Below are 12,370 nucleotides of genomic sequence, written 5' to 3'. Positions count from 1 at the left end.
TCGTATCTTCAAAATTATGGTAGGCTTTTGTTGACCTTTGTTTGACGTTTTAATAGGGTTTTCCTTTTTAACCAAACTTGGCGTGCGATGCTCATCCCGAACAAATGCCGAACGCGTAGGACACTATAGTATGTACTTATACTTTGTTGGTTATACATACATTTATCTATCGTACTTTTGTGTCCTCAGCTATAAGCCCTCGGGCAAATTCTGATATACCGTAGCAATGTGAGAGCCCATTGTTAAGTTCGATAGAGAGTGCCGGAGCGTAGCTCGGCGTGTCTTGTGAGGACTCAACCAGAGTATCCACGACGACCAGTAGCGGAATGTTCTCTGCGTCTGCATCTTTGAGGATGTTGTGACTGTGTGTTTCGACCGTATCGTGGTCACTTCCTGGACGCTGCAGCTTTATAGCCAGGAAGAGTCCAAGTCATACCACCTCTCCTTGGATGCTTGGTATACACGGGTCTCCGCAGTAGTGAAGGTAAATTCGACGGAAGGAATCGCAAACTCTTTGCTGATGCTGACCGCCGCCCGACGAACTTCGCTGTTCTCGAACCACTCAGAGTCCTCCGTTTTCACGTTGGTCAAGGTAAGACTCGACAGACGACACTGTGATCGCCGAAGGAAACGGCTTATGGCCGCGAGGTTTCCACATCGTGCTGGAGCGGTTACGATGAGATTGGAGAGCGAAGGGAACGAAAGAGCGTCAAAGAGGGCTTCGAGAACCTTTTCTTCCAGAGACGCTTCCTCTACCCAAAATGAGAACGTCTGCAGTGTGCGAGACGATGTGTCCGTCCAGCTCTGATTTCGGTGTACCGCGCCTGCGAAGATGAATAGCTCGACGAGTTTTGGAGAACGCCCCAGTATAGCCTGTAGAATGTGGTTTTCAAGGACCCAGTTAGGTATCTCTACCGTCAGCGAGGTCAAGCTCGACCATGGACGGTTCAGGCTCGGCGACAAGCGGTTGTCGAAGAACCTGTTCACGTGGGAGTCAAACCACAGGTAGACATGCAGATGGGTGAGACGGCTGCGGAGGGGATCGGGAGTACACACAGTGTCGTCGAGATGGATGTTGAGGAGCGATAGATGGGTGAGATTGGGAAACTGGTGCATCCAGCCGAAGAGCTCTGAGGAGCGGATATGCGAATCCCCCTGTACATCCATCCCCTTTATGTTCTTGATCTCTGATGTGGCGGGAATGTGACCGACATCTGTCTGTGTGAAGGCCTTCGTCGGCCGAAGAATGACTGTTAAAAACACCGAGGATGGCGGCGATCTGCCTAGGACGTGTAGCGGGAGCGGGAGCGACTCCGCGAACGTCTCAGCGTCCTCTACAGTGCAAAGTCTGATCATCTTCCACAGCTCGGGAATAGCCAGCGCCACATCCCTCCACTGGCGGCAGACTCGGGTGATGTTCAGGGTGCCAGATGGATCGGATTCGGCCATCGTCTCGCGAGGGTACTTGGGTATACACCATTCATTCACGAGTTGGATGGGTTTCTGCGCACTGTGCACGAAGATCTTTGCTAGGAGTTCGAAGGGAAGCTGATTTATGACAGGAATGGGCTGCGATGAAGGGAGGGTAGTCTGGCTTGCCATGGTAGGAACTGAAGAACGTGTGGGCTTATCAGCTGATATCTAGCGTAGCCGGGGTATCACTAAAAACTCACAAGTGCTAGAGGACGAGAGTTAGGACAGGCCAGTCTATAATCCCGGCTGTGACAGACAGTAGGGAGACGCTATCTGCAGGAAGCAGAGAATCGACTTCGCAGCATAATCCGGCGACGACTGGCACAGCTTCGATAAGCGCCCATTGGCGCTTAGATTATTACCCGTATCTTCAATATTTTCCCCGGCTTATGTTTGCTCCTGTTTGGCAACGGTGACTGGGTTAGGGTTAGGATGGGTCGTTGTCCTTTGTCTTCATGTTATGTAGCAGCCGAAATTTCATACGTGTTCTAAATGCTCATGTCCTCGCCCATCAGCGCTGAGCGTTCAGATGTGCCGTAGCGGAGCACGGCATGTCTTGTGATGAAAAGATCTTTATTTAAGTCCGGGCCTCCTTGATAGCTCGGCGTCGGGTCCAATTCTCCGCACTCGACGCGATCGTTCAGCAAGCGGAACCTTTTACCCGACCGTTCACCGCGGGCTCATGCTGCTCTCAGCTCTCTTCACAGTCCTCGCCGCACCGTTCGCTCGAGCGCGTCAAGACGCGTCTTCTTTACCTACCCTTCACCTCGCAGACCCACCACATCAATCGTACTTGAATGCGGGCCTCTCTCAGCAGGCTAGCGCGCTGCAGAACCTGACGCTGGGCGCGCTCTCGAGCGTGGCGCATACTGTGCTCGCGCATCCTGCGTTTCCGGAGTATAGTGTAAGGATCAAGAAGTCTGATGGGTTTTGTGATGCGGGTGTTCGGTGCGTTTCCTTTCCTTCCCTTTCTACTTCCCTTTCTATTTCTATTCGTCCCGTCCTCGCCCCCGCCCTCATCCTCGTCCTCGGATTTGGAGCCGTGCGTGGACTTGATGCTGACTTCGCGTTAATGCAGCGCGTACACAGGGTACATCGATATCCGGCAAGCGCGGCACCTCTTCTTCTACTTCTTCGAGAGCCGGGGCGATCCAGAGACGGACGACGTCGTGATGTGGACGAACGGCGGTGCGTGTCCCCTACCGCTCCGTTCGCTTTCCGCTCACACGTGCATATCTGGGACGCTGCATGAACGTGCGCGCGTGCAGGCCCAGGCTGCTCCTCCGCGCTCGGACTGTTCATGGAGCTCGGTCCGTGCAGAGTGTACGACGCGGAGAAAGGGCCGATGCGTAATCCTTACGCGTGGACCGAGAGCGCGAACGTGTTTTTCGTCGATCAGCCGGTGGGCATTGGGTTTTCGTATGCGGAGTATGGGGAGAGGGTGGTGCGTGCCTTCTCCCGTCTCACTCCCGCAACGGACGTCGTCCCTGGTCTCTCTAGTTTTCCGGGAGCTGACGCGATGGTGGTGGAGTAGAGCAGCACGGAGGAAGCGGCAAGAGACGTCGCTGCGTTCGTGGCTATATTTTTCGAGACGTTCAAGCAGTTTAGAGGGAGGGCGTTTCATATGGCTGGGGAATCTTATTCCGTGCGTGGTCTCTTTCCTCCTCGTCTCTCGCCCCCAAAAGCTTCAAGACTGATAATCGTGCACCACGACAGGGCAGGTACATCCCCCTCTTTGCGGCGGAGGTGTACGACCAGAATAAACGGCTCGTGGAGACGGGGATGGAGCGTATCAATCTGCAGTCGATCATCATCGGCAACGGGTACACGGATTGGGTGTCCATGAGCTCCGCGTATGTGGACATGGTGTGCACGAACTCGAGTGTGCCGCCTGTTGCGAGTATTAGGTACGTCTATCTCGAAGCATGACAGCCTTGAGCTAAGATATGGCTGTTTTTAGCTCCTGTGTCGCTGCCAAAAAAGCTGTACGTGAATGGACCGGATGCATGCTCTTTGTGCTAACGTTGGGCAAGGTTCCGAGATGCTTGAAGTGGGCACAAGAAGCTTGCATAGATACATTCGACGCCATAAACTGCGCTGCCGCCCAGTCATTCTGCAACACTCGACTATGGGCCCCGTTCTGGGAGACAGGCACTTCCCCACCTTCACTTCCATCCTCCCTTAAGTAACGAGAGCCACAGGCCTCAATCTCTACGACATAACGAAACCCTGCGACGGCAGCATCGAAGAAACAATGTGTTACCCCATCACCACCCAAATCAGCGCATACCTCGACCGCCCCGCCACGCGCGCCCTCCTCGGCGTCGACCCGTTCTTCGGCTCGAAGAACTTCACGCGATGCTCCGACCCTGTCGGTGACGCGTTCGTCGCGAGCGGGGACATGCTCCAGGCGGGTGCGACGACCGAGTACGTCGCGCAGCTGCTGGAGCGCGGCGTGCGCGTGCTGGAGTTTGCGGGGACGCTGGACTGGATGTGTAATTGGCTGGGCAACGAACGGTGGACAAGGGGGATGGGGTGGTCCGGCAAGGAGGCGTTTGGGAGGGCGGAGATGAGGGTGTGGGGTGTAGATGGGGAGACGGCGGGGGAGGTGAGGAGTGCGAGGGGGTTGACGTTTGCGACGGTGTATGGGGCGGGGCATATGGTACGTCTTTTGAGACTGATATTAGGGGTTTGGTTTTTGATGGATGTGATGCAGGTGCCGTATGATAAGCCGAAGGAGGCGCTTGCTCTGTTTCAGAGGTGGTTAGCGAATGAGGAGCTGTGAAAGTGGCTTCATACCAGATGTTCAGCTTCATTTGTTACCTCTTCCATCGCTCACGCGCTGAATGGCTGGTATGCCAGCACTGTAAGTGAATTTCACCGAAAGTAGGCACGCGTCAAGTTGAGAGCAACATGGATCTCATACGCAACGTAGCATAAACATGACTGTTATAAAGCAGAGCAACATCACCAGAGGCCATTCTTTACGAGTTTCCTTCTGGTGTCAATAGGAGTTAGTGTGCCGATGAGACCTTGACAAGGCGATGGGGATGTGAGAACGGTGGCGCCGGGCTGTAGGTGACGTCGAGGACAAAATCGGACAAGACGCGTCGGTAATACCCGAGACGCGCCTTGATTAAAGTTCTCTGTCTCCGCCCCGACGACCCTGCAAGCGAGGACCCGTCACCGTGTTGAGCGCGCCAGACGATGCCTCCAGCGCCGTACCACTCCTTCATCTTGCCCTACCGCATACGCGTCGACGAATTCACATCAACAGAGAACCTGCCTGCCCCTTACACCCACCCCGCCCTTCACCTCCTGTCTCACGCACACGCGGACCACCTCGTCGGGCTCTCTGCTCCGTCCTTCGCACACAAGGTCATATGCTCCGTTGACACCAAAGCCATCCTCCTCCGTTACGAAACCTATGGCACCCGCTCGCTCTATGACGAGGGCACCACCGCACAGCGCTCGCGCACATTCAAGCACCTGCGCGTCCCACCCCGCGTCGCGCTCGACGGGACCACCGACTACTCCCACGCACGCGACCTGCTGCACGCGCTCCCGCTCAACACGCCCACCACCTTCGAAGCCGGCGGCGGCGAGGAGGTCCAGATCACGCTTCTCGACGCGAACCACTGCCCGGGCGCTGTCATGTTCCTCATCGACGGCCCGCGCGGCGCGGTGCTGCACACGAGCGACCTCCGCGCCGAGCCGTGGTTCGTTAACAGCTTGACGAGGAATCCAATGCTGCAGCCTTTTATCGCCGATGCGCCGGGTCCTGATGTGCAGATTGGTGCGTGCAGGGCGCGGAAGGAGGCGCTCGCGGAGCGGGCGGGGACGAGCGCCAGCGAGGCGTTAGGTATTAGAAGGACGTTGAGCGCGATACATCTGGACACGGCGTGCGTGTTTTCTGACATTGTTGTCCCGACGAAGGTCAGTGATACTTTCGGGTTATTTGATAAAACTCTGTTGACGGCGTAGGGATGTGTGATAGGAGAGAGCTGTGGCCGACCTTGTCTCGCTTATAACTCTGTTTCCGGCAGAGACACATTTCTTCATCAACTCATGGACCTTAGGCTACGAGGATATCCTCAAGGGAATTTCGAGGGCTTTCAGATGTCAGGTGAGAATTTTGTTTCTATCACACTTTTTTTCCGCATATATGCGCCTCTTATTCTGACCTCCTGTCGTTCTCCTATGTCGCGATACTGGCTTTCATTCGTGCATATGCAAATACTTACGATTGTTGACCTCGACAGATCCATGTCGACCGTTACAAATACGAGCTTTACGCGCACCTCTCCGCCGACCCCTTTCTCGCGCGCATTTTAACTCGCGACGAGAAGTCAACCTGCTTCCACGCATGTGAACGCTTTGCCCGGTGCTCCGAGGTAGACTGCGACTTTGATGTGTCCTCTGCCGACGAAATCGGCAAAAGCAACCAAACCGGAGAGAGGACCAGCGAAACGAAAGAGAAGACGAAGAAATGGGACCAGTGGATCGACAAGGAAACCGACCGCAGTGCAGAGTGGCGCGACGTGAGCCGCACAGGCAAGCGCGTCGTGTACATCAACCCTGTGACGATGAGCGCCGCGCGGTGGGACGCGTACCTGGTCGACGTGAAGAGAAAGATCGGACTCGGAGAGCGGGTCAAGTGTCTGGTACGTTTTTACTGTCTTTACCTTCACCTTTCGAGCATATTCTAACCAGCCCCCAAAAACTTAGTTCGTCCCCCTATCCCGACACTCGCCCTTGCCAGAGCTCTCGTCCTTCGTCTCGCTCTTCCGACCCCGCCGGCTCGTGCCCAATACGCTTTTCCCCACGCTGAACGGGCTCGACGCGCGAGCGATCCAGAAAATGTTCGGGCCTGTGCTCGCCACGGACGCATACAAGGACATCACGCGCGACCCGGCCTTTTCCCATCCCTCCGTGACCGCTCTCCTGGAAGAGGAAAAGGCGACGAAGGGAGTGTACAGAGAGGGGCATCTCGATGTCAACCCGGACGACCCGAGCCTGCGCGATACGGCGGTGCAGAATGTTGTAGGTGTCGACGAAGCGGCTGTGGAGACGTGGGCCGAAGCGGGAGGGACAAGGGGCAAGCTCGAGGTGTTGATTGATTGGGTGGACGCGAGCGAGCGGGAGGTGATTCGGCGGGCGTTGGGGAAGGGGTGGCGGGTTAAGGAGAAGGAACGGGAACGGGAGAAGCAGGAGAGGGAGAGACGCGAGCGCGAGGGGCCTGTTACGCCTGGCCGACGAAAACCGCGGAGAGTGCGGGTACAGAGGAAAGAGACGCAGGGGAGCGACGATACGGACGGCCATGGGTCGTCGGACGAGGATGAGCACGAGCGGATAGCGAGGAAACTGTTCTTGCCGAGCGACGATCCGAATTTTCCACAGTCGATGTCGGTCAGGTCGAGCTCTGCGCCACCGTCGCCGAACGCCTCGCCAAGACGGGCGGGGATAACGCCGTCGTCGCCCCTCAAGCATCTATCGTCACCGCTCAAGCTACCTTTACCACCACTGAAGCCACCGGCGTCGCCGTCTCCGGTGAAAAAGCCGACAGCACCAAGGACGGTCGATGAGGATATCACACCTATGGCGACACCGAAGCCTGGGAGGGCTACTGCGACAGGGATGAGCAGAGAAGGCATCGCGATGATGACGCCTGTTTCGTCTCCACTCAGGCAGGCACGTGTCAAGGGGAAGGTTTACGACCCAAAGAGCCTCGCCCAGCCGTCTCCTGCAATGTTGCTCTCCCCTTTTCTACATCGCGCCCCTGCGTCGAAGACTGGTCCAGGATCTGATTCAGGTCCGAGGGACACCGACATCTCTACGCAATCTCTCGTGCGACTTCCCCATCCTACCGCGTTGATCCGTGCAGGTGCTCTCCTCGATGTGCAGAATGTAACCACAGACTCTCGGTTAGACAGCTCTACAAATCCTAGCTCGCAGGGTTCTGAACCTCGGAAAGACCCTCGGGATGAAAACGCAGGTTTGGGTACACCTGAAGAATCTGTTGCCTTGATGACACCGAAGTCGAGACCTAGGGGAAGCTGTGCATCGGATGCTGTGCTTGCTAATGTACACCCGGTATCTGGTGTACATAACGCGAACGATGCTTCGGCTGCCACACTTCGAGCCGCATCTGGGAAGCAACGTTCCCCCAGCCCCTATACGAATCACCAAAGAACGATGCAGCCCACCAAGCTAACCGACGCCTCTATCTCGACCACCACAACTCCGGAACTGACACACCGAAAGCACACCCCACTCCCTGCTGCTCCTAGTCCCTCTAGGATCCCAGCGACAGTCACTAGAAAGCGTAAACGTGACGATACTCTCTTCTCGCCCGAGCCCGGAACGTCAGAGAGGCCCAGAAAGCTGCAAGCAGTCCCTGTACCTGAAACTTCAAGCAATTGTACAGCGATGCGAGCACATATATCGACGGTGACCTCGGAACATAAACAAGCTCGGCTCGATACAGACAAGCATATTACCCAAAGCGGACCTAGCGTCCATGTTCAAGCCCCTCTTCAAGCTTCGGTTTCAGCTTCCTCCAAGGTCTCCGAGTCCCCGACAAACCCGATGGAAGCAAAACCAAACCCGAATGTAGAGCATCGCCCAGAAGTAGACTGCAGCAAAAGCGTCGCCGGGCAGTCGACTTCCAAGTCCGTCTCGATGGACCGCCACGCGATCGCGCAGCGACTGCGACAGGCAAGGCCCGATCTCGCGCGCAAGGCAGACGAAGAGCGCACGGCGAAGCGAAAGAGGGCGATCGAGCGTGAGCTCGCGCGGCGATATGAGCGCAGGGCTGCAGAGGCAGCAGCAGCAGCAATGTCTGGACGAGATGGCTCTGTTCAGGCTGTGCAGAGCTCAGTAGCTTCCGCGCGAGAGTCTCCAGACCCGGAGGCAGGGTATGAAGACGTAAGATCTACCACAACGACGACGCAAGGTTCGGTAGACTGGGAACGAAGCAAGAGGCTCGAGGGGCATATTAGGGAGGCGGTGCGCAAAGGTGCAAGGCCAGGGGATGTCATCCCCAAGCTGGTGTGTTTGCGTGGGGCTCGGAGATGAAAGGGTCAGGGTTTGCTGGCTCGGAGTGTGACATAGGGTTCGAGTAAGTTATCAATAAGTTATCGCTGTTCGTGGTGTAAGTATTCGTCGTAAGAGACTGGGTGGATGTCAAGCGTTTGTTACGTACCGCACGCAGTTGCTTGGAACGGACCCAAGTTGTGATCCGATGTCCTTGCCTGCAGATTTTCGTGATGGCACAAAGCCATCCACTGGCCGGACGCCGCATGGCTCTGCATCTCCACCTATCCTTGCAAGCCCCAGGGTACGCCGTGAGCTACGTATGTGCCAGACGTGTGAGAAACGCATGTGCATGCGCCCTTGCATGTCTACACGTGACCCTTTCGATGACAGTATTAATTACCCCTGTGCCCCATGTCTGGGGCTTACCATTCTCTTCCTCCTCGCTATGACGCCCAACTACTATCTCGGCAGCCTCTCACAGAAGCTTACCCCACTACGACCATTGACTGACATGGTCCTTAAGCTCGTCCTACTCTTCGTCGTATTGACAGTCTTACGTGCCCCTATCTCTCTGAATCGGAAGCTGTCATTCCGAATCGCACACGCTGCACAAGACTACATTTGTGGGTGAAAGCAGCGTACACCAAATGATCCATCCTAATGTTTTCCCTCGCAGCTCAATCCAACATGACCGAAGTTGGACCTGACCCGGAAAGCTTCGAAGGAAGGGACTTCGGGCTTATCGGCGATTACGGCGTCTATCTGGCAAATATCGCTTTGACAGGCCTCATCCTCGTGCTTGCATTCTTCGACCTGGAACTAATCGCGAGGCAGGTTTACGGCGTAGTGTTCATCTCCGTCGACATAGCATCGTATGCGTGCTGCGTGTTCACGATGTTCTCCGTTGCGTCGTTTGCGATGTGCTTACTCAGCTTCGAGTCGTGTGTACGCTGGTGGAATGAACCCTTGAGCGTCTATCATTTTCGTATAGGTCGCCATATGATACGGTCACTACCGGTACATTGTACAGAGAACATATTGGTAATTCCTATGTAGAACTCTTTACTCAGTGATAATCTGATTACTATTATTATACAAGAGCCTCCTGGCATCAGCACGTTAGCTACAGTCTAGTAATGAATCGTTTTTATGGACTATTTTTATATGTATGTTATTCGAAAAACCCCAGGCATATGTAACTCTTATGTAACCTCTTCGTTAGTTGTTTTAACCAGGAAGAATGTACTAGCAAAGGGCTGGGCATCACGAACGCCGTGGAAGCATTTGCTACATGGAGGCGGGATTCCTCGGCGAGGGAGATGAAATCGAAGCTGTCAGCAAACCCCGTATCATTCTTGGTCGTTTTAACCACGTTCCTATAACCTCGACTTCCCATATGCCCCTTGAGGGTAACCGGATGGTAGTAAATCTCCTTGAAAAGACTCGTGGTTACTCTCTTTGTTTCGAGATGAAAGAGCTAATCTCAAATGACCACGGGGGCTTCTTGAGCACAATAAAGAAAGCCGTAATGAACACAGGGCTGAGTGAGAAAGCTATGGTCTACACATGGACACGAAACACATGACCCCTTATTTTAGTATCATTTTTGTAGTTTATAGGTCGGTGACATGGCCAGTCTCCGTTGACTTCTATTTTATCAAGCTGGGAGTCGTAGGCTAATGTCAAGAGTATAGAAGCGTTTCACAATGGTTGGGATTCACGTTCAAAAGGGTTGCAACGCGCTAATAGCTCCACTCGCATATTTTAGTAGTCTTCTATGCTAGTAGCTTACATATATCTTACTGCTGAGTCCGTGGGGCGCATAAATCATGTTCGCGTAAGCAGCCGATGCCGAGACGAGGTAAGAAAGCACGAGGGAAACGGAAACTCGCAGAATCTGCGGATAGAACAGCAGATAATATCAGATGCCCCGGGTCAATGGGGAATTAGAATTAATAGATTATGTAAAGAATCATAAGCCAAAGCAAGGAAAGGAGCTACAGAGACGTTAGGGGCTCGGATGATGCACTAAAGGGTTCCACGCAAGGAGTCGCTCCTGACCTTCCTTGCCTTCCCCCACGTAGTAAAGCATGACTACCAGTACTGATAACCCGCAGTATGCCCTTCGCTTTTGTTGCCATTCATCGCCGTACTAGTCGCTGACGTCTTTTAGAACCTGTCCGCGGCCCCAGGATCATCAGCATGCGGCTTATAGCGCGAGGCTCGCGGGTCAGACTCGCCAACTAGCTGGCGAGTCTGACTCGGGAGCAACGGAGGCTTCTCCGCTTCTTGGTATAGGACGATATAACGCGAAAATCTCCCGGGCTGTATACTGGATGACCGCAATCATCCTTGGCATCCTCATCTTCTCTCTCATCGCGATGCCCTTTATTGCCGTCAGCGCCGCGAGGCGCAAATACTACATAGATAGTGGCGAGATGGATCGCATCCGTGCGGGATGGGAAAAGGAGGTGGTCGAACGCGAGCACGAGCGTCTTGGTATGAGTCTCTTCTGGGATAACCCCTATACCGAGGGCTGCGTTCGCTACAAGAAGAGGCAGTATCGTGCGAGGCTCGTCAACGTGAAGGCTTGTTATGATTACCCCATAGAGGCATGCATGAGAACTCCGCTTTCAATCAACGGCGAGGAGAAAACCCCGCTAAGGTGCGAGGATAAGGTGAGCAGATCCATTGTGTGTATCTCGCCATTGGCTTTGAATGAGCGCTTCAGGGTATCGACGACCTGTATGGTATTTGGGAGGAAGATGGGGAGGGGTATTGCACGACTTCCTTCGAGCAGTTTCAGCCTATGGTGAATTTGCCTTTTTGCAGAGCGTTTTGTAAGAAACTAAAAGTGCTCGCCTACCGGAATAGGACTGCACGGCATGGGGTTCAGGACTTAAGGTGAGATAGAGTCAATTCGGATTAGAGTGTTACGAAACGCCGTATATGCCCCAGGATACTGACATGTATCAATATAATTATCAGCGCTATCGAATGACCATGGTGGGTCTCAATCCCGGGGACAACTGGAAGGACATGTGCTCCTCGACTCCTGTACGATTTGTTAACCAGGACTTTGACGGCCCTACTTACTGCGACCAGCAGGTGTGTGGATTTATGCGGGATTCAAGTACTGAGTGACTTAAATTTCTTTAGGATGGGAATAATTACGGGTATTGGGCGGTACAAGACGAGTACTGCGTAGCATACTAGATCTATCTAGTTCCAGCACCGGCTTTCCGAGTTCATTCAAATCTTCTAATCCAGCTTTCCTCACCCCCTACATCTTGTTCTCGATTCCATGTCAAAAAGTAGTGACGTATTGAAATGCTGAGTTGGCGCCTGTAAGAAGACGAGTGGTATTAATGTCTCCGTTGTCTCTCATTAAGCGGTTGCGCGAACTCCATCGGATATGAGAATGCTATTTCAAGTAACTAAAAGGAATAAAAGTACGAGTCACGTCATTTATCTTAAATCCATACTGAGGCCCGACCGTACCTCAAAGCAGCGAAACCGCTTCCATCTGGTTCGCTCGAATGGTTAATCACCGGGAAGTCTGTAATACAACTATATTACCGAGCTGAAACCGAGCTGAATTCATCGACTTTTTGATATTATCTTTTCAGGCGACCCTGATAACTTGGCGATTCACTTTGCCAGCCTTGGCTGCGACACTTTAATGACCATTTGATTGGCTGATTGAACTAGAGACCAAGCGCAGCCTTATAAGGGAACCATATACTTACCTCTATTAGTATCACACATAGTAAACATCCTCTTGGACATCCTTCCTAATTATATATCAAGACCGATTCTCCAGCGTCGGTATCAACGGTAAGAGTACCAGTTCTAGCCT

General features: G+C 53.8%; 3 protein-coding genes across 3 annotated transcripts; 2 read left to right on the top strand and 1 right to left on the bottom strand.

The window, feature by feature from the left end:
* Positions 1-174: 174 nt before the first annotated feature.
* Positions 175-1,812, bottom strand: CONPUDRAFT_169913 (uncharacterized protein). Its single transcript, XM_007776956.1, has one exon. The coding sequence runs from the start codon at positions 1,600-1,602 to the stop codon at positions 409-411; it is 1,194 nt and encodes a 397-aa protein (XP_007775146.1). The 5' UTR covers positions 1,603-1,812; the 3' UTR covers positions 175-408.
* Positions 1,813-2,155: 343 nt separating this feature from the next.
* On the top strand, positions 2,156-4,431 carry CONPUDRAFT_132668 (serine carboxypeptidase; the record flags this gene model as incomplete). Its single annotated transcript, XM_007776955.1, has 9 exons — positions 2,156-2,421; positions 2,552-2,661; positions 2,742-2,917; positions 3,008-3,118; positions 3,190-3,380; positions 3,434-3,458; positions 3,507-3,610; positions 3,667-4,135; positions 4,190-4,431. The coding sequence occupies 9 exons, from the start codon at positions 2,156-2,158 to the stop codon at positions 4,256-4,258; spliced, it is 1,521 nt and encodes a 506-aa protein (XP_007775145.1). The 3' UTR covers positions 4,259-4,431.
* Positions 4,432-4,680: 249 nt separating this feature from the next.
* On the top strand, positions 4,681-11,727 carry CONPUDRAFT_169911 (uncharacterized protein; the record flags this gene model as incomplete). The annotated part of the gene is made up of 11 exons (XM_007776954.1): positions 4,681-5,409; positions 5,471-5,599; positions 5,736-6,137; positions 6,202-8,523; positions 9,035-9,134; positions 9,188-9,456; positions 10,704-11,189; positions 11,243-11,323; positions 11,386-11,415; positions 11,500-11,619; positions 11,671-11,727. 11 exons carry the CDS (start codon positions 4,681-4,683, stop codon positions 11,725-11,727), a joined length of 4,725 nt encoding a protein of 1,574 aa, XP_007775144.1.
* Between the last annotated feature and the right edge of the window lie 643 nt (positions 11,728-12,370).

Source organism: Coniophora puteana (assembly GCF_000271625.1).
Source record: "Coniophora puteana RWD-64-598 SS2 unplaced genomic scaffold CONPUscaffold_19, whole genome shotgun sequence".
Lineage (NCBI taxonomy): Eukaryota > Fungi > Basidiomycota > Agaricomycetes > Boletales > Coniophoraceae > Coniophora > Coniophora puteana.
The sequence above is the reverse complement of the archived record's forward strand: the minus strand, read 5'-3'. Positions and strand labels throughout refer to the sequence as shown.

Coding starts and splice junctions, on each gene's coding strand:
- CONPUDRAFT_169913 (XM_007776956.1), bottom strand. CDS start 1,602: ATGGCAAGCCAGACTACCCTCCCTTCATCGCAGCCCATTCCTGTCATA.